General features: G+C 63.9%; 1 protein-coding gene across 2 annotated transcripts in view; it reads left to right on the top strand.

The window, feature by feature from the left end:
• Positions 1 to 18,458, top strand: part of ZNF423 (zinc finger protein 423) — a 247,992-nt gene that overhangs the window by 150,699 nt on the left and 78,835 nt on the right. For both annotated transcript variants that reach the window (XM_028534786.2, XM_036013513.1), the window contains one exon: positions 1,635 to 1,719. In XM_028534786.2, the coding sequence (XP_028390587.1) occupies positions 1,635 to 1,719 (85 nt within the window). The remainder of the gene's footprint in view (positions 1 to 1,634; positions 1,720 to 18,458) is intronic.

Raw genomic sequence — 18,458 nt, 5'->3', positions numbered from 1 at the left:
CCCTTGGGAGTGTATCCATAGCAACCAGCCCTCGGAGGACTGGGTTCCCGTGGGGCCGAGGCTGCTGCTGGGTAGACCGTGAGGTGCCGAGGTTCCCGCCTGGCCCTGTGTTTCTGGGCGGTGACAACAGCGCCCCCGCGCCAGGCCCCCCGGCGCCGGCCAGACCCTCTCAGAGCCGCCCCCTGCCTGGCGGTGCTGCCCCACTGCAGCCCGCAGCGGGTGACAGAGGTCCAGGTGAGAGGGCCACCGCGGCAGGCCGGGGCGTGGAGCCAAGAGCCACAGCCCAGACAGTGGGCCCCGGAGGGAGGCCTTGGGGCCTCGGGGCCTGGAGTCCCTGCGGGGGGCTTCGGCCCAGTGGTCCCACCTCTTGGAACTCCGCCCCCTCCCTCCTGACAGTGGAGCCGCGGAGGGGCTGCACGTGCTCAGAGCACACAGCGCCTGCCCGTGGTCGGTGCTTGAGGAGTGTGAGCGGTGGGCACCGTCCTGGAAGTTCAGTCGCTCCGGCTGTCGTTCCCCCTCCTGCCCCCCTGCCCTCTCTGAGGCTGTGCAGGGCCGGCTCGGGAGGTGGCCCTGGTCACAGGCCCTCGGGCTCAGCTGCGGCTCCCCTGGGCTGGCCCCGGGGAGACGGCGCAGGGTGAAGGAGGTGCTTGAAACGCCCAGCCCCGTCTGCGGCTGTCTCCTGGTTGGGCCCCCGCCCCAGAGCAGGAAGCATGTCTGGGGGGTCGCGGTGGGGGCGGACCAGAGGAGGTGCTGGGGGTGGGGGTGGGGGGTGGGCAAGGCTGCAGCAGGAAGCCCAGGGTGAGCGAACGCGGGGGGTCCTCACCCGCTTGTCCGAGTGCCTGTGGTGCGCCGCCTGGGGGACCCACAGCCCCACCGGTGCCCTCCGCTCTGGGCGCGGGCACCCACCCTGGTGTGCAAGGCCGGGGGGCTCCTGGGTACGCTCGCGCCTTCGTGGTGTCCACAGCCCCACCGGCGCCCTCCGCTCTGGGCGCGGGCACCCAGCCTGGTGTGCAAGGCCGGGGGGCTCCTGGGTATGCTCGCGCCTTCGTGGTGTCGGAGTGGTGAGCCTGTGTGTGCACCTGCGTGTGAGTGTGCACGGATACGCTTAGCAGCCTTCCGTGTGTGCGCTCGGGGGCGCGTGTCAGGGTGCGGCTGTGCACCTTGGGCACGTGGAGAGGGACGAGTGTGCCCCCAGGGTGGCAGCGGGGATGCTGACGGGTGTGTGTGTCTCTGGGCCGAGACGGGACGCATGAACCTGCGGCAGAGGGACAGGTGGGCAGGGGGCGGATGGCGAGACTTCTGGGCGGGTGCAGGACGGGGAGGTGGACCAGAGCACCCCCAAGCAGGGTAGCCCCCTCGGCCTCCTTTCCGGGGTTCTGCTGTGCACCCACTCCTCGGGGTGGGGCATGCTCCCCGGGTCTAGCAGGGAGCAGCTCCTCCAGGGCACAGCCAGGCCCCGCGTCCCCCGGACTGGGGAACGGGTTCAGAAGCTGGTGGGAAGGGAACGGCCTGCAGGGATCTGGGGGAGGGGACCAGGGCCGCGCTGGGGGGGCCTTGAGCCCGGACTCCGGGAGCTTCGGCCGCCCGCTCTGCTCTCCCTGCTGACGGGCTCCTTCCCCCTTGTCTCCCAACAGAAAAAGACATACCAGTGCATCAAGTGCCAGATGACCTTCGAGAACGAGAGGGAGATCCAGATCCACGTTGCCAACCACATGATCGGTGAGACCCCCCCCCCCCCCCCCCGGGGCGGCTGTGCCGGGGCCGCGTGCTGGGGCTGGAGGGGGGTGGTTCCAGCCCTCGTGTCACCGGCCTTGAGGGCGCCGGCCGGAGTCCCAGCCGCGGGCTTGGAGCATCTCAGGTGGGAGGTAGAGTGTCAGAGCCAGAGCCCTGCCCCCACCCAGCCTTCCTGTGCCCGCTCCCCTCGCGTCCTAGCCCAGCCCTGTGCAGCCCCTTCCCCTTCCTGGCCCTCGTTTGCCCCCAGTGCCGAGGGCGGGCACCTCCTGGTTGTCGTTAGGCGCTCAGGGCCGAAGAGGCTTCCGCCTTGTCCATCACGACGTCGCGTAGGTTTGACCGCTCATGCTTCCCCACCACGCGTGGCGGGTCCCTCAGGCTCGTGGTCCAGACTGGGCGCTCACGGAGCCTCTGCCCCTCCCCCATGCCCTGCCCTGTGGGACGTGCAGCCCTTCTGGAGCGGGAGCTTCCGGAGCTGGTGGTGGCCCCGGATGGCCCCGGTGTGGAGGGACGGAGGGACGCCACGAGGTCCCATCTGTCTCCCATGGGTGGGTGTGCACGTGTCCCCTGGCGGGGGTGGGGGCCCCCCTAAGAGAGGGAAAAGCTGGATCTCTGCCGAGCACGGTGGTGGGGGGCGGTAGGTTCGGGGGTGAGGACTTCGGGAGCTTCTGGAATCCAGGTGCCCTCGGTCTTTGGGGGACGTGTGACGGTTTTCCCTAAGACCCTGCCCTCTGAGGCGGGCCCTGGTCTCGTGGTGGCCACCCCTCTCCTCCTCCTCCTCTCGTCTCTCCGTCAGCAACAGCCTTGCTGACTTGGCGCTGTGTCATAAAGCCCTTGCGTGATGGCGACCATTCAGAAAAACCTGTGGAGGTGAACCGCGAATGGGGGCCGGGCGTCAGGAGAGGGTCCTGTCACGTGGGGGCAGGGCCACGCACCCACACCTGTGCGGCCGTGCTGGCCGCTGGCCGGGGAGCTGGAGGCCGGGGCCGCAGGCAGCAAGGAGCGGAGATTCCAAACCAGACAAGGCGAGATGTTCATGCAGGGGGAGCAGGTCTCGCCATGCAGGCCCTGAGTGCGTGGCCGCGAGGCGCGGGCCAGTGACCCCTGTGACCTGCACCTCCTCATGCTCCAGCCAGACCCCCACCCGCCCCCTGCCTCATCAGCTCGATTCACTGAGGGATATCGACAAAGCCACGGATGGAAGCCCGGGCTCTCCTGTGTGTGGCTCTCCCGCCGGGGCCTGGGGCAGGAGAGACCCCCCTTGGCACAGTTGTCGGGGCCCAGCAGCAGCTGCGTCTGTGCGTCCCCAGTGCCCACCGGTCCCCATTGTGTTTTAGGGGGAGGCTGTGCGTCCCCGGCCTGGTCCCCTGGGCACCCCAGTGTGCACCCTTGGGTTTTTGCACTGGGGAACCGTGGGAGGTTTGGGAGCGGCGTGCGGCCGGGAATCGCCATGTGTCTCAGGGTTGTCAGCCCGGTGGCGGCGGCGAGGAGGGGGCTGGGAGGGCACGGAGACCCGCCTGGTCCGGTCCGGTCCGGAGGTGAGGGAATGAGGCGGGGCGGAGGGGGGGGGACAGGAGAGCAGGGAGGAGGTGAGAGACTGTGTTTGGCTTGTGTCGTGCGCCCAGGTGGCCCAGGTGGCTGAGGCAGGCTGCAGGAGTGGCCGTGGAGGTGCAAATGGAAGAAAGCCCGGGCACTGGAGCCCTGGCAGCGCAGCGGGGAGGGGCTGGCTCTGCCGTTCCGGTGAAAACAGTCAGGGCCTGGTGTCCCCGTGGACGGCTTCCCCCGCTAAATGGCCCGAGCCCAGAGCAGCCGCCTGGAGCTGCTGGGGTAAAAGCCCCCCTTTAGTGGCACCAAGCGGGGGCCGTTCAGCCGGGCGGCCTTCTCATAAACTCGGGGCACGAGGGGTCCGAGGCAGGCCTCCGCCGGCACCCGGGCTGCCGGAGACCTCCCCAGGGAGCGCTCAGCCGGCCTTTTTATAGCAGGGGCCTCTCTGTGGCTCTGCAGACCCGGAGTTACAATGGCTCAGGGACGCATCTCCGTGGCAACCTCTCCGCGGCTCCCCTCTGCCGGCGGCTGTGGGCCGGGGAGCGCTGTGGAGCTCACGGACAGGCAGGGGTCTTTGGAAGCCTTTTTGGCACCGGGGTCTCCTTTGAAAGCCCCTCTCCCTGCGGAGAATGAGACCCCCTCTCTGTGCTTCCCCCAGCTCGTAGACAACCCCCTCCCCACACAGGAACATCGAATACTCGGAGCGGCCCATGGCGCTGTTCTGTGGGCCTCCTGCCCCGGGGGCCTGCTGGGCCCCGCCCCCCCCCACCCCCCATCTCACCTGCAACGCTGGGAGGGTGCCCCCTCAGAAATGGCTCTGCAGGGGCTCCCACCCTGCAGCCTGTGGGTAAGAGCTGAGGGAAGGATTGTGGGGGGCCAGCCCGGAGGCAGGGCCCCCCTCCGATGTCTGGGGAAGGTGTGTCCGCCCTTGAGTGTGGAAGGAACACGTATGTGGACAAGGTGCTCATGGCTCTTCTAGGACTCGGGGCCTCGGACCCCGAGGGAGTGATTGGCTGGGGGGGGCGTCCCTTCTTCTTCTGTCTGTGTGCATCCCTCCCCTTGGCCCCTGGTGGGTGGGCGGGCGAGCGGCTGGATAAGGGGCCTGAGAACAAGTCCTTGAAATAATGAACTTGCTATGACCCGGGTTGGCCCCCAAGGGAGGGACTCAGCCCTTGGGCCCGGGTGCCCTTACTTGGGGTGACACCGGTCCCTGGGGGAGCCCCGAGGAGGGTCTGGGCTGGGGAGGGACTGCCCTCGGGACACCGCATCACGGATGCTTGCCCCGTGTGTCCTTGGGCCGTGGCTGTGGACCTTCCGCAGGCCGCCGGGCCTGTCCCCGTGGGGCATGAGTCATCTGGAGACGTCATTTTCTCGGTCGCGTCAGCCCCGGTCCCTGGGCACCTCTGGAGGGCCGGGCCCTGCGGTTGGTGGAGGAGAAGGGGCGGCACCTGGGGGCCCCGCCTGTGACCTCCCGCTTGGGCCGTGGCCTCGGAGGTCCTGTCTGTGCTCCCCTCTCTGTGGCAGGGTGGGCTCTGGTCCACCTGGAGGGGTGGGTCTGCTCAGGGTGTGTGTGTGAGAGAGACAGAGAGAGGGAGAGGGAGACAGAGGGAGGTGTTCCGCCTGCTAAGCCTTCCAGGGGTGCAGCCCAGCGGAGCCACCGTGCAGGCCGGCCCCCCACTCCGGCACCTTGGAGGGGGAGAGAGCTCAGTGTTCCGCCCTCACACGGGGAAATATAAAATCCTTGAATATCACTGACGGGAGAAACGCGGGCAAAGGAGGAAAAGGGGCTCCTGGCTGCTCTCCGCCGGGCACACCTGTCGCTGAGCCCGGCCGGGCGTGGCTCGCTGGTGGTGCCTCGGGTTCCCGTAACACCAGACCCCCGACACCCGTGGAACCCCAACTTGTGGTAGAGAGCGGCGCCCTCTCCCGCAGAGGCTGAGTTCGAGTTCCGTCAGAACAGCAAGCGTGCACAGAGCCCGTAATCCAGTTCTTCCTTCTCTCCCTTTTCTCCCCCCCGCCCCCCCCCACCTTTTAAGTAGGGCAGAGTCACTCTCTCCCTGCACGGCCCCCGTGGGTGGGAACCCACTGGTTGGTTCCGGGAGTTGTTGACTAGGCACCGGGGTCTTTGGAGAATCCGTCAGTTCTGGGTTTTAAACCAGTGGAACTCTTCTCAGGGTCTTAGATCCCTTCCTTCCTTCCTTTATTTGTTTGTTGGGAAAGGCAAAGGCCTCTGTTCTGTGGGCGGGGTTTCCTCCAGCAGGGGTCTCGGTTCGGTAACCGCGGCCGAGATCCTCGGCGCAGAGCCTCCAGCCCAGCGGGGCAGGGGGCACGTGCTGCGGTAAGGTCACTGCAAGGTCACAAGCCAGAGATACGGAAGGTCAAAGGACAGGCCTGTTGCCCAGTCGGGGCAATCCAGGAGAGCTTCCTGGAGGAGGCGACGCGTACTCGGGGTCTTTAGAAGATGGGAAGCCAGGTGGGAGGGGCCTCGCGGGCAGAGGAAACAGCGTAAGCCAGTTCACAGAGAAGAGGCCTGTGCGGTGTGCGGGGACACTATAGGCCACTTGGCGTCGCTGCAGGGGACGTGGTGAGGCAGCAGGTGGCCGGGTCCCAGAGAGACGGTGGCAGAGGAGGGGAGAGAGGAGGAGGCGGCAGGCGGGGAGGGTGAGGGTTGGAGAAACTCGTCAGAGGCGAACCCCGTGGGCTGTGGCCATCGAGCGGCTGTGGGAGGGGAGACGTTTGGAACGGCCCCAGGTCTGCCGGAGGAGGGCAGCGGGGCAGAGCGAGGGCCCCCCCGGAGCGAGGGCCGTGTGTCATCGATGGCGAGGTGGCACCGTGCTTCTGGGCAGTGGCGTGAGTGGCGGCAGAGCGGCCACAGGAGGGGGGCTGAACGGGGTCTGCTGGACGGTCATGGGCGAGGTCAGGCCAGCGGACTCGGACGGAGGAACGGACTGAGGGGTGCTGGGGGGACACGCACTGGGATGGGGGCTCGGCTTTCCAGCTTCCAGCTCCAGGGACGGGAGGGGGAGCGTCAGGATCCGAGGGGTCCGTGGGTCCCAGGAAGCAGAGCAGGTTTGCAGGCTCCGAGGAGAGCGCCAGCAGGGAGAGGAAGAGGAGGAGCCGGCCCGGGCCCCACCGTGGGCGTCAGCCGGGTGCCCGTGCTGCCCTGCCAGCGTTGTTGATGGCCCGTCTGGTCATTTGGTGGCTCGGGAGCAGCTGATACATGAGCAGTTCTCCTCGGATCTGCCTCTGTCTCGGCCTTTCTGGAGTGATGGCAAAACTCCAGAAGGGTCCGGCGGCCAGTGGTGGCCCCAGGGCTGGGCCTGCTGCGCCCCGGCCTCCTGGGAGCTGCCAGAGCCCCACACGGGGCTGCAGACGGCTGGCCAGGCCCCTCCCTCGTGTGTCTGTGGGGCCCAGCGGGGAGCGAGTGGAAGGCCTCCCCTTCCGGCTGCAGACCACCCCCCGGAGGCATCAGGGTGTCCCTCACGGGCTGACCAGTCTCACAGGTGCTCTGCCTGGGAACCCGAGTGGGGGACTGGGAGGGTCCCCCAGAGACACACAGTGAGTCCAGAGCTCGAGTCGGAGTGGGGGCGTCAGAAAGCGTAGAGCTTCACCACCCCTACTTCTGGGGGTGTTTGCAGGGTTAAATGAGTTAAAATACACGAAAAGTGCCCAGCACACTGCCTGGCACGTGGGAGTTCCCATCAAGTGGTGACTGTTAATATTGTTAACCCTATTATTACTAGTCCCAGGGACAGGGCCTAATTAAAGAGAGTGACAAAGGTGATGATGACAATGAAGCCCCCGGGTAGAGAGGACACACTGAGCCCCCCCGTGGCCAAGCTGAGCCTGCACTCCAGGTGTCCACTCAGAGCGGCTCGGAGGATGCCGTGGAGGGCTTCCTGGAGGAGGAGGACTTGGGCCTCTGCCTCCATGTCCGAATGCAGGGGGAGGCATTTAGTCCCTTTCCATTGCATGTAATGGTAGGTGTAGAGTTTTTGTAGGTACTCGTTATGAAGTTGAGGAATTTCCCTCGATTCCTAATTTTCTACAAGTTTTTTTGTACCCATGAGTGGGTATTGGGTTTTGTCAAAAAACTTTTTACTGCATCTGTTTATGTGACCCTGCATTTTTCATTATGTTAATATAGCGAGTTATATTGATTTTTTGAATATTAAAATAGCTTTGTATCCTTTTCTAGATTGCTGAGTTCTGTTTGCTAATATACTGTTAAAGATTATTTTGTCTGCATTTCTGAGGGATATTGATCTGCAGTTTTCTTTTTGTCTTTTAAAGATTTTATTTATTTATTTTTAGACAGAGGGAAAGGGAGGGTGAAAGAGGGAGAGAAACATCAATGTGTGGTTGCCTCTTGCACGCCCCCTACTGGGGACCTGGCCCACAACCCAGGCATGTGCCCTGACCGGGAATCGACCCAGCAACCCTTTGGTTTGCGGCCTGGCACTCAACCCACTGAGCCACACCAGCCAGGCCTGTAGTTTTCTTTTATTTTCATCCTGTCTGCTTGGTTTCGGCGTTAGGCAATGTTAGCTCCATACAATATATTGGAAGTGGTTGGTCCTGTTCTGTTTTCTAAAAGAAATTGCATGGAATTGGTGTGGATTCTTCTTTAAGCATTTGTTAGACTTCTCCAGCGAAGGAACCTGGGTCTAAAGACTTACCTTCAGGAAGGTTTTAATTATGAATTCAATGTCCTTGACAGTTACAGGGCCGTTGACACGATCTGCTTCCGGTTGGTTGAGTTGTGGCAGTTCGCGTTGTTGGAGGGATTGGTTTGTTTCGTCAAAAGTGTTGAGATTTCGGGTGTGGAGTTCCGTAGTGTCATTGCGTTACTATCATTTTGACGCCTGTAGGGTCTGTCGTGGTTTCCTGGAGTTCGTTGCTGATACTGGAAATACACGTCTTCTCCGGTTTCTTCTGTGTCAGCCTTGTTTTGGATTTGTCAACGTTACCGATATTCTCCGAGAACCAGTTTTAACAGTTGATCTTGAATATTGGTTTTCTGTTTTCCACTTCATGATTTCTGCTTGTATTGTTAGTATTTTCTCCCTCCTGCTCGTGTTGGGTTTATCTGGATATTGTTTTTTCCCCGAGTCTTTGAGGTGGAAGCTCGGTTATTGACTCGAGACTTCTTCGGTTTCCCAATGTCTGTGTGAGTGCCGCCATCCCCCCGCAGCACTGACTAAACGGTGTCCACAGACTCTGTCCCGCTGCGGTTTTATTTGTTCAGTGTGATTTATAAAATATTTCCCTTGAGCTTCATCCCCGAGTCCTGACTATTTAGAAATGTGTTGTTTAGTTTTCTCGTCTTGGGAGGCTTCCGTGTCGTCTTTCTGTTATTAATTTCTGGTTTGACTCCACTGTGATTGGAGACGATACTATGTGCGACTTGAATCGTTTCAGGTTTGCGGAGACTCATTTTCTGCCCCTTGACATGGCCCCCACTGGGGAGTGTCCTCTGGGCGCTCGGGGAGAGTGTGCAGCGGCCGTCTCGGGGGGACGGGTTCAGTCCGTACCCGTCCGGTCCTGTGGGTCGATGGGCTTGTTGGCACCTTCTGTGTTCGTGCCGATCTTGTGTGCAGTTGGTTTATCAGCCGTTGAATGAGGGGTGTCGGAAAGTCCTCCTATAATTGTGATGATGTCCGTTTCTCCTTTCGGTTCTGTAAGCTTTTGCTCTCCGTGTTTTGTTGCTGTGTTATCTGTTGCGTACGCATTTGAGATTGCTGCGTTTCCTTGGCGGGTTGGCCCCTTTTCACCATATAAGGCCCCTCTCCGTCTCTGGTCGTTTTTCTTTACTCTGAAGCCCGCTTTGCTGTATGTGACATCAGGTGGTCCTTGTGCCTTTGGCATTTCCTTCACGGCTGCCAGCTACAGCGCATTCCCTCTTTCGGCTTCCAGCCTGCCCACATCGTCAGGTTTTTGAGGGAGTTTCTTACAGAGAGGACATAGGTGGGCCGCCCCCTGTTCTGCACCCCGTTCTGCCCGTCTCTTCTAATGTGTGTTTTTATACCATTTATACTTAATGTAATCAATGGCACGCTAGGGGGTAAGCCTGCCACTTTACGTTTTGTTTTCCACCGGCCCTTTGGCTGTCATTTCTGGTTTCTCTTCCCTGCCTTCCTGCAGGCCACGTGGGCATGCTTAAGCATTTCATCTTAGGGGTCTTTCCTCGCTCTCTTTCTCTTTCTCTCCTTTCTTCTGTCCATGGTCATTGTCAGTGTCCTCTCTCCAGTTCACCAGCACCTTCCTCCTCCTCCTTCCTTCTGCTGGTGAACTTAGCATTGATTTCTAAAAAAATTGTTTACTTTTGCCCTGGCTGGCATAGCTCAGTAGATTGAGCGTGGGCTGTGAACTAAAGCATCGCAGGTTCGATTCCCAGCCAGGGCACATGCCTGGGTTGCAGGCCACGGCCCTCAGCAACCGCACATTGATGTTTCTTTCTCTCTCTCTTTTTCTCTCTCTTTCTCCCTCCCTTCCCTCTCTAAAAAGTAAAATAAAATAAAATCGTTAAAAAAATTGTTTCCTTTTATCATTTCTAATATTTCTATCTAGTGCTTCTTTACATCTGTCTCTCTGCCAACGTCATCTTTCTGCCGAGGCTCTCTGTCTTTCCCTGCGTCTCCCGCACGTTGGCGGTCGTGGGAGTCGTCGGACGGCCCCTTGGCATTCCTTGGCAGATGACTCTCGCACCTCCGTCGTCTCGGCCTTGGCACGGACGGGTGCGTGGTCCTTCTCCATTCCTCTTGAGGTCTCCCTGGTTCTGGGTGGCGTGAATGACTTTTGATGGACTTGGGAGGAAGACCAGGTTTGGCTCTCCCTGGGAGGAGACACCTTACTGCTCCCGGGGCCGGGGGCCCCCCGCTGCCCCTCCCGGCACTGTGGGGCAGAGCCGTGATCCTGCCCAGCACGTCCCAGCGTCCCGGCTCTCTGCTCGGCTCTCTGCTCGGCTCTCTCGGACGTCACTGTCCCCACCTGGCGTCACCCCAAACCCCCTCCCTGGTGGCCACGGGCGGGGTCTCGGGAAGCTGCGGTGGAGGCGTGGCACACGGCTGCATGGAGGAAGGCGGGGATGTCCCTGGGGTGGCGAGACAAATAAAACCACGACAGGCCGTTTTCAAAGCTTCCGATGCACGTTGTCCACACGGACCCAGTCCTGGGCCTCTCGGCCGAGTGTGGCGTTCGCTCCGGACCTAGGAGGAGGCAGGGACCCTTCTCCCCCCACTCCCGCTCAGGAAGAGGACCCGTGGGTGGCTCCCTTGCAGTGTTAGGGGCTGGCGGAAATGTACGGGACACGGTCGCACAGACCTGGCTTCCAGCAGCCACTTGGGCTTTGATACTCTCTGCCCCCAGAATCTCGGTTAGGGTGGGTCCCCATCACATGTTAACGGGCCTGTAGCTTTAGGAAAAAAATAACTGTTGCTACCGGTAACGTGAGTCCTTGAAAGGTGGGGAAGGCGAAGTCCCCCGTCCGCACTGGGCCCGAGTGGGGCCGCGCGCTCAGACTTCTGTGGCCGGTCCCCACACACAGGGCCACGGCGAGCCACGGAGGGCACTCCATGCGTGTGAGGGGCTGCGTGGACACTTCCCCGAGTGGGGTGTTCATGAGGGATGTCTGATAAGGTGTACCCCCTCACACACACACACACACACACTCTCTCTCTCTCACACATGCACGCACGCACGCATGTGCATTTGCACACACACTGATCCCTCAGCTATCACCTGCATGACAGGCCTCAGCGGGTCTCAGCACAAGCCTTCAAGTTCCGTTTTACAAAAACAAAACAAACAAAACAGAACAAAACACTCAGCATCTCACTGGGAAGCATCCGGGGCTTCTCTGTGCAATGCCGGTGTCCGAGTCCGGTTTCAGATGCCTGGCTCCGTCTCCCGCTCCTGGGGCCGTTCAGCTCTTTGTCCCGATGACCCGGTGGCAGCCTCCCCGCCCTACCCCCCCACAGAAGCCCACTGTGTGGGCCCCACTTGGCTCCAAGCAGCCTGTGGGCACAGCTCAACACTCTCTGCTTCTCTGCCGGGGGACCCGGGACACCCGGGTGGGTGGCAGGGCACCGCCCCTGTGACTCAGCGGCCAGGTGAACGAAAGGGCGGTTGGAACGTGCCCCTCCCCTCCCTCGGTCTCGTGGACAGCGAGCACCTGGGGCCCCAGGGCACCTGGTAGCGGGCTGGTCCTCGGCCGCATGCACTGGTGCCGCTGTCCTGCTTGAGGGTGTGGTGAGATAGTCCCCCGCCCCCCGGTGAGAAGGAGCTTCTGCCTGCTCCTGAGACCCAGCATGAGGAGAGCTCCCGGTCCACCAGGGGCCGGCACCAGGCGACAGCCAGGGGAGATGTGCGGGGCTGGGGACCCTGCTGCCTCCGTTGTTCCTACTGTTTGCCGGTCACCCCGCCTGCTGTCCTCGGTTTCAGGACTCTGTCCCGCCCCTGCCCGCGGGCGGTGTTTCCCGGATCCAGCCGTGTGCGTGACGTGGCGGTGCCTCCTCCTCCTCTCGGCGAGCCCGCTCCTCGGGGTCCAGGCGCGTTTCCTCTTGCTCGGTGACCCGGGGCCAGCCCCCTCGGTGCCGGTCCCCCAGCTGCCTCTCCGTTTCCCGGTGTCGATGAGCGGTTCCCGGGCCCCCTCGCTGCGCCCGAGAGAGTCCGGAAGGGGACGTCATATCGCTCTAGCTCTGAAGTGTGCGCAGACTTGCCCTTTGTCAGGCGACGTTCTGTTGGCAGCTCGGGCTCTGTCCGCCTGGCTCTCGCTGACACTGTCTGGCTGCCCTGACCGCAGGGCGGGGTGCGGCGTGGCTGTGAGCGCAGCCACCGGCCTCTCGGCCTCTTCCCGCTCCTGGCGCTCTCCGCCCCGCTCAGCCCCGGCTCCTCCTCACCGCGCAGCTGCGACAACGCCGGCCCAGAGTTTTGCCGCTGCTTTTCCCTATCACCCCGTGAGCGGGTCGAGGTTGAGGAGACGCCTTCCGGGGAGCCCTTCCTCGCATTCCGGGTGCCGGGCAGCGTGGAAGTCTTGCTGTTAGCACGTCTGTCCTTGGTTTGACAGCGGGCAGCCCGTGCTGGGCTGCTAGTCCAAACTGACACCCACCAGTCCACCTGCCTAGATGCAGCGCCTTGCTCCAGCCGCCAAGCTGGTCTTGACTTTGACAGTGGCCGTTGATGAACGAGCGAGCATCGGGGGGAAGGCACCTGGCCCCAGCGTGCAGGCCTCCAGGCTTGGTGCCGGGCTGGAGGAGGCCTCACCGGTTTAGAAATACCTGGGTCCTCCCAAGGGAGGGGCCTCCCCGCTGCCCCCGGCCCCATGCAGAGGCGGGCCCGAGGCTCCGCCCCTTCCTGGTCTATGAAAGTCCTCTCTGGGCTGCGTAAGGCCGTGGGGCAGGCTCGGCTCTGCTTTGGGGGAGCGGGTGGGGCTCCCGCCTTGTTGTTAAGGGCAGTGTCTGGGAGGGTCTTGCTGTTCCGCGGAAGCCAAGGAAGGGTCCGAGCTGGAGGCTTCCCTTTGCTTACCAGGAAGCCGGGGCTCGGAAAGGGGCGGACACTCGCCCAGGGCCACACGGAGGGCCCGAAGCCGGGGCGCAGGCCCACCAGGCCTGCACCCGAATACGTGTCATCGCTCCCCATGGCCCCTCTGGTCCGTTCAACAGACGAAGCCCCCAGACTGGCCTCTTGGATGGCAGTTTCCTGGGCGGGGGGGCCGAAAGCCTGTGCACTCCGCGAGCCTCCCGCCCCAGCCGCTGCGATGTGTGTCCTCCGATGGGTTCGGAGCGTCTGGTCCGTACCACACCTGCCCGTGGTGGGTCCCAGAGCCAGGTGGGGACCTGGGAGCTGGGACTGGAGAGGGGGAGGGGCCTGGGGCTTGGGCCTGGGGCCAGGGCTGTGTCTGGGAATCCCACTCCCCCCCACCACCCCACCTCTTGGCCAGTGGAGAGACGGGTGTGCTGTCGTGGGCCCTGGGCCTGTAAGTCAGGGCAGGCAGCATCCACGTGAGAAATCATTTCTGTTCAGACTAGTAATTCCTTATCCCCGCTGCCACCCGAGTGCCTTTGCTCTGTTTTCCACGGTCCGTTCACACTCCGGTTTCACCGTCTCAGGACTTGGCGGGGTGGACGAGCCCGGGACGGTCGTGGGGAGAGGGCCCTGCGTTCTGGGCCGCGGTTGTGGGTGTCAGCTTCGGGGCGGATGTTGGGTGCTCTCGGGGGTTGGCGGTTGGACACAGGGGCAGCTGTGCGACCCTCTGAACCTTGAGGCTGGGAGACCAGCGTCGGACGGCAGGAGCAGAGGGCTGCTGACCGTCACCCTGGCCCTCAGGGAGGCTGAGGTCCTGGGGAACCCCAGGGTGGCTGCAGAGACACAGGGTGGGGACCAAGGAGTATCGCACTGGCGGAGGCTGGAAACGAGGCCACCGAGTCACTGGTTTTCAAACTGCGATTTGAGGGACCCTGGTGTTCCGAGCAGGTGCCTGGATGCAGGGGGGCCCGGAGGGTGGGCCCTGGGGGTCGAGAGCGGCTCGGCTCCATCCTGCTTCGGAAGTCGGCGTTTCCTGTGAGGTTCCGCCAGGACGGGCCGCAGACTCTGCCCGGGGCACCGTGGTGAGGTGTCCGATGAGGCCGATGACGTCCGATGAGGCGTTGGCGGTGGCTGGGCTGCAGGTCAGCACTGAGGGCCTAGGTGTCCTGTTGGTGGGTCGCCGGCAGTGCCCCTGCCTCCTGCCTGCCTGCCTGCCTGTGTCCTCTGACCTGCTTTCTGCTGCTCGCCCGCCGCCGGATGCCACGAGGCTGCCTTGCAGCTCAGACGTGGGTTTGCGGAAAACCCCAGGGCCTTTCAGGTCTCCGGTGGATTCCTCGCTATCAGAAGCTTCTTCCGGCGTCAGGGCCCCGCCTTGAGGGTTTCCGGCGCCGAGGTGCCGTGAGGGTCCCCAGGGCTCCCCTCACCACGCCCCTGCCCCTGGCGGCCTCAGAGGTGGGCCTGCACCTGGAGGACTCGGACGACGAGGGGTGGGTGGAGGCCGGACATTCCTTACTCTGTGGTATACATGACTCATTGATGGGTTGCCCATCGCTTCTCTCCGTGGCCACGCCCTGGTGGGGGTCTGGTGCTCTCACACAGGGAGGGGGGACCCGCTCTGTCATCGGTGCAGCATCAGGGTCTGAAGCCAAGTTCAGGGCCTTCTCTGTTCAGGCATCTGCGCCTCCGCATAGTCATGCACCCACGAAACCGGGGCTGTTTGCAGGGAGGCAGGATTCTCTGCGTGGCGGGAACCCCACGGGACTCCGGTCTGTGGGGTGTGGCTGTGCGGGCTGTGGCTCCGGGGACGCCACGCACACGGCGGTCGCCTCCGCGGGACCCGACCGTGGCGCCGACCCAGACGTGGGGGACAGTGGCCCGGCTCCCGCATGTCCACGGCCTCTGGCCAGCGTCCTGGAGCCTCCCCTTCCCCACCCCCCCACCCCGTTCTCCTTGGCGTGTCAGGGACACGTTTCTCCGGGAAGCCGAGGTGCCGGGCCCCGCGCGGGCACTGCTGGGGACGCTTCCGCTCCTCGGCGCCGCTCGCCCGCCGGCGGCTCCGCTGGCAACCGTTGGGGTTTGCTCATGAAATAGAAACTCGCGCTTTGTAGGTCAGTCTGTCAGTAATTTTGGCAGCCGCGGGGCCACCGAGGGAATGAGGCTTGGTCCCCGCTCGTCCCGCGTGCGCGGTGTGGAGACTCTCGCGGAGCCCTCCCCGGGAGGAACGCTCACCCCTGCCGGAAACGGGAGCCGCTTTCCCTGACCTGGTTTCGGATCGGCAGGAGCAGTCCCCGTCTGCCGGGAACACGCCGCGGCCGCCGGGAGGGAGCCGGGTCCAAACCCGGCCCTCGGAGCCCACTGCCGGCCTGCGGCCTCGCTTTCCAGGGCGGGCAGCCCGTGGGTGGGGCTGCCGGGCTTTGCCTCTGCCGGCACCCCCCCCCCCCCCCCCCGCCTTAGTGTCTGCTCAGTCTGACTCCCACCTGTGCCTCACTGGGCCTCCGTGTGGCCTGGGGACCCGCATCGTGACCTGCCAGCTGGCCTACCTGATCTGCACACCCCTTCCTGTCCTCTGCCCCCCGACCCCCCGCCAGGGTTGCAGATGTCCTGGGCACCTTCCGTTGTGAGAACCTCCCTGTGCCCAGCTCCGTGCTGCATGCTGCAGGGGAGAGGGACGGCGAGCAAGGCCGCATCAGGCCTTGCCTCCAAGGGCCTGGCAGTGGGCAGTTAGGGGCGGTTAGGTGCCCCAGGGGTGGGGGGAGGCTGCTGGGGTTAGTCATCAGACAGAACAGTGTTCAGGGAGGGCTTCCTGGGAGAGGCAGACAGAACAGTGTTCAGGGAGGCTCAAACAGGTGGCCTGGAGAGGTCAGGGAGGGCTTCCTGGAAGAGGCACTGATGAACTGGGCTCTGGGCCCTCTCTCTATTATGTTTGGGGCCTCTATGGAGTACTTTGGCGCAGAGCCTCTCTGGTCCAGGACAGGAAGCCTGGAAGTGCAGTCCCGCCCGCACAGCAACGGAGCTTCAACTGCGTATGGGATTCGGGGCTGGCGTGAGACGGCACAGGTGTGCCCAGCATACAGAGCGAGGACTCCGGGTTGGGCAGAGGGTGGGCTGAGGGCCGGGGAGGGGACGCCGAGGAGGGAGAAGGGAGCGGGCTGGGGTCTGGCGGGGTCCCGCAGGGGTCTCAGGGAAGGAGACCCGGCCCCTGCCCCTCGGAGAAGGCCGGCCGGCTGGGAGGGTGCTCTACAGCCGCCCTGCATTCCCACGGGTCACCTTTAGCTCCCAAGGCCCCGGGGGCAGCGGGGCCCAGAGTGCTGCCTGGGAGGTGGTACCTGCCCCCAGCTCCCGGACAGGCCCGGGTGACAGTGTGTGGACAGCCTGTGGCCCCTTGAGGCCTCGGGGTGAGCATCTCCTACGGGAAGGGTGCAGCCTGGGGGACGGGAGGCCCGGGCTCCAGCCTGTCCTCCCCCCCGCCCCGCCCCGTGCACTTGGTGACCTGGAGCAAGTCACCTTCCCTCCCAGAAATTCTGGCGGTGACAGCGCTGACTTGGACCAAGTGAGCATGTCACCGGGTCACCAGGCCTCTTCCTGTAGGACTCGCCAGGGTCACCGTGACGACGACAGTGGTGAGGGTGACCACAGACCATTCCGCAGCACTCACCTGCCTGGCCCTGTGATGTCCCTTACCACTTAGTTCTCACATCACCCCCCACCCGAGGGGGCCCCTGCTCTCCCGTCGTAGAGGTGGGGACATGGAAGGCCACGGCAGGGAGGGTGCCGGCCCAGGGCCGCGTGGCCAGCAGGAAGGAGTCAGAGCGGGGTTAGGACCCCGGTGGGCTGGAGACAGACCCCGTGTGCTCAGCCGCTGTGCCGGATTGCCCCCCGCGGTCATGGAACCCTTCTTCACGGAGCGTCTGTCCCCCAGGGCTGTGTTCACGGGACGCACTCCCCCTCTCACCCCCCCCCCCCACCTCTTTGGGGCACTGCCAGCTGCCAGCTCCGGGCCTTGGAGCCCCTGCGGGGCCCTGAGCGGGACCGTCACTCCAGCCCCCACGTCCCCGCCCGTGTGGGCAACCGTGGTGTCGTGCAGATTCACCTGCCCCCGTTTTCCTTCCTCCTCCTCCCTTTCTATGAACACGGAGTCAGAGGGGTCTGCAGAGGATGCCTCCACACAAGGACCCCGGCCCGGGCAGCTGAGCGTTAAGGGGGCATTCGAGGAATGAAGTCTGGAAACTGCCAGCCCGGCCAGGGCCCCTTCTGCGAGACGGTGATTTATTTCGGCAACTCGGCGGTCATTAGGGCCCTTGCAGCCGGGGCCAGGCGGGCAGGCGCGGGGCTGTGGCGGGCAAGCCTTCAGGGCCATTACGAGCTAATGGCCCGGTGCGGGCGGAGGAGGCCTGCGGCCAGTCTCCACGCGGGCGGGTGATAAACGTGGCCGGCTCCCCGCCAGCTCCCCGCCCGGGACGGGGTTGGCTCCCAGCTCCTGCTGGGGGGCTCCGGGGCCGGGCCTTGTGCCCACTGCCCTGGGGGCCTCCCCCGTCCCCTCTCAGCTTGGAGGGCTGAGGCTGAGAAGGGGCCCCGGAACTCAGCCCACCCGACCCAGACTTTAGAAGTCTGAGGTTCGGGGGGTGCTGGGCTCTGCTGGCTTGGCTTTTGGGGTGTCTGCCTGTAGGGTTTTCCGGCTCGTCTTGGGCTTGTGGAGAGAACGCTCGTGACTCGGGGGCGGGAGCAGGTGACGGCGGTCTCGGCTGCCTGCCCGATGGGGGAAGATGTGTCCGAGTTGCCCCCTTTCTTTGTTCTTATTTATTTTTTGATTTTAGAGAGAGAGGAAGGGGGAAGCAGATAGAGGAAGAGAGACGTTGTCGATTTGTTGTTCCACTTACTGACGCTTTCATTGGTGGATTCCTGTATGTGCCCCGACTGGGGCTCGAACCTGCAACCCTGGGGCATGGAGATGGTGCTCTAACCAGCTGAGCCTCCCGGCCAGCGCCCACATTGCCCTCTTTTATTTGAGGCTGACTTACACACTGTGTGTGAGGGCACCGATGTCCTGTGTAAATTGTGTGATGCTGGTGACGTGTGTGCGCCTCCCTCCGCAGTCCGCACCCACGTCCGCAAACAGCCCGTGTCCTCGCCCCCAGCCTTTCCCTGGGGCTCCCCAGGGGGCCCGGGGCCTGCCCACCTCCTCCACGGAGAGGAGCGGCTGCCCCTCCCCAAGGGCATGGGGGCGGGCCCTGCGGCGGTGTCCCCGCCACTCACCTTCGGGACACCGGTCCTTGCGGGAGCATGGGGGGCGGTGTGGTGGCGCCCCCCCCCAAACCAGCGCGTCCTGACTGGCTGTGCGTCTGCGGTTCCTGGTGTTTGAGGGCTCCTGGCTGGGGGCTGTCCTACACGGTGCTACCAAGGGCGCCTGCGGCAGAAGGGTCTCCTGGGGTCAGGGGCACCCACTCTGCTGGCCCACGGGGAAGGGACTAGGTGAGCTTGAGTAAGCAGGGCCTCGAGGTTTTCCGGGGGGGGCCGTGCTGCTGTACCTGCCTGCCCCCCTCACCTACGAGACGCCCCCTCTGCTCTCAGCCTCATCCTCTCCCTCCTCCACTCCCCCGCTGCGGCCATGCCCGACCTTCCCTGTCCTCCAGCACTCGGAGGGCCCCCATGCACCCTCG

This window comes from Phyllostomus discolor, chromosome 12 (genome assembly GCF_004126475.2).
Source record: "Phyllostomus discolor isolate MPI-MPIP mPhyDis1 chromosome 12, mPhyDis1.pri.v3, whole genome shotgun sequence".
Lineage (NCBI taxonomy): Eukaryota > Metazoa > Chordata > Mammalia > Chiroptera > Phyllostomidae > Phyllostomus > Phyllostomus discolor.
This window is presented reverse-complemented; position numbering and strand designations above follow the sequence as displayed.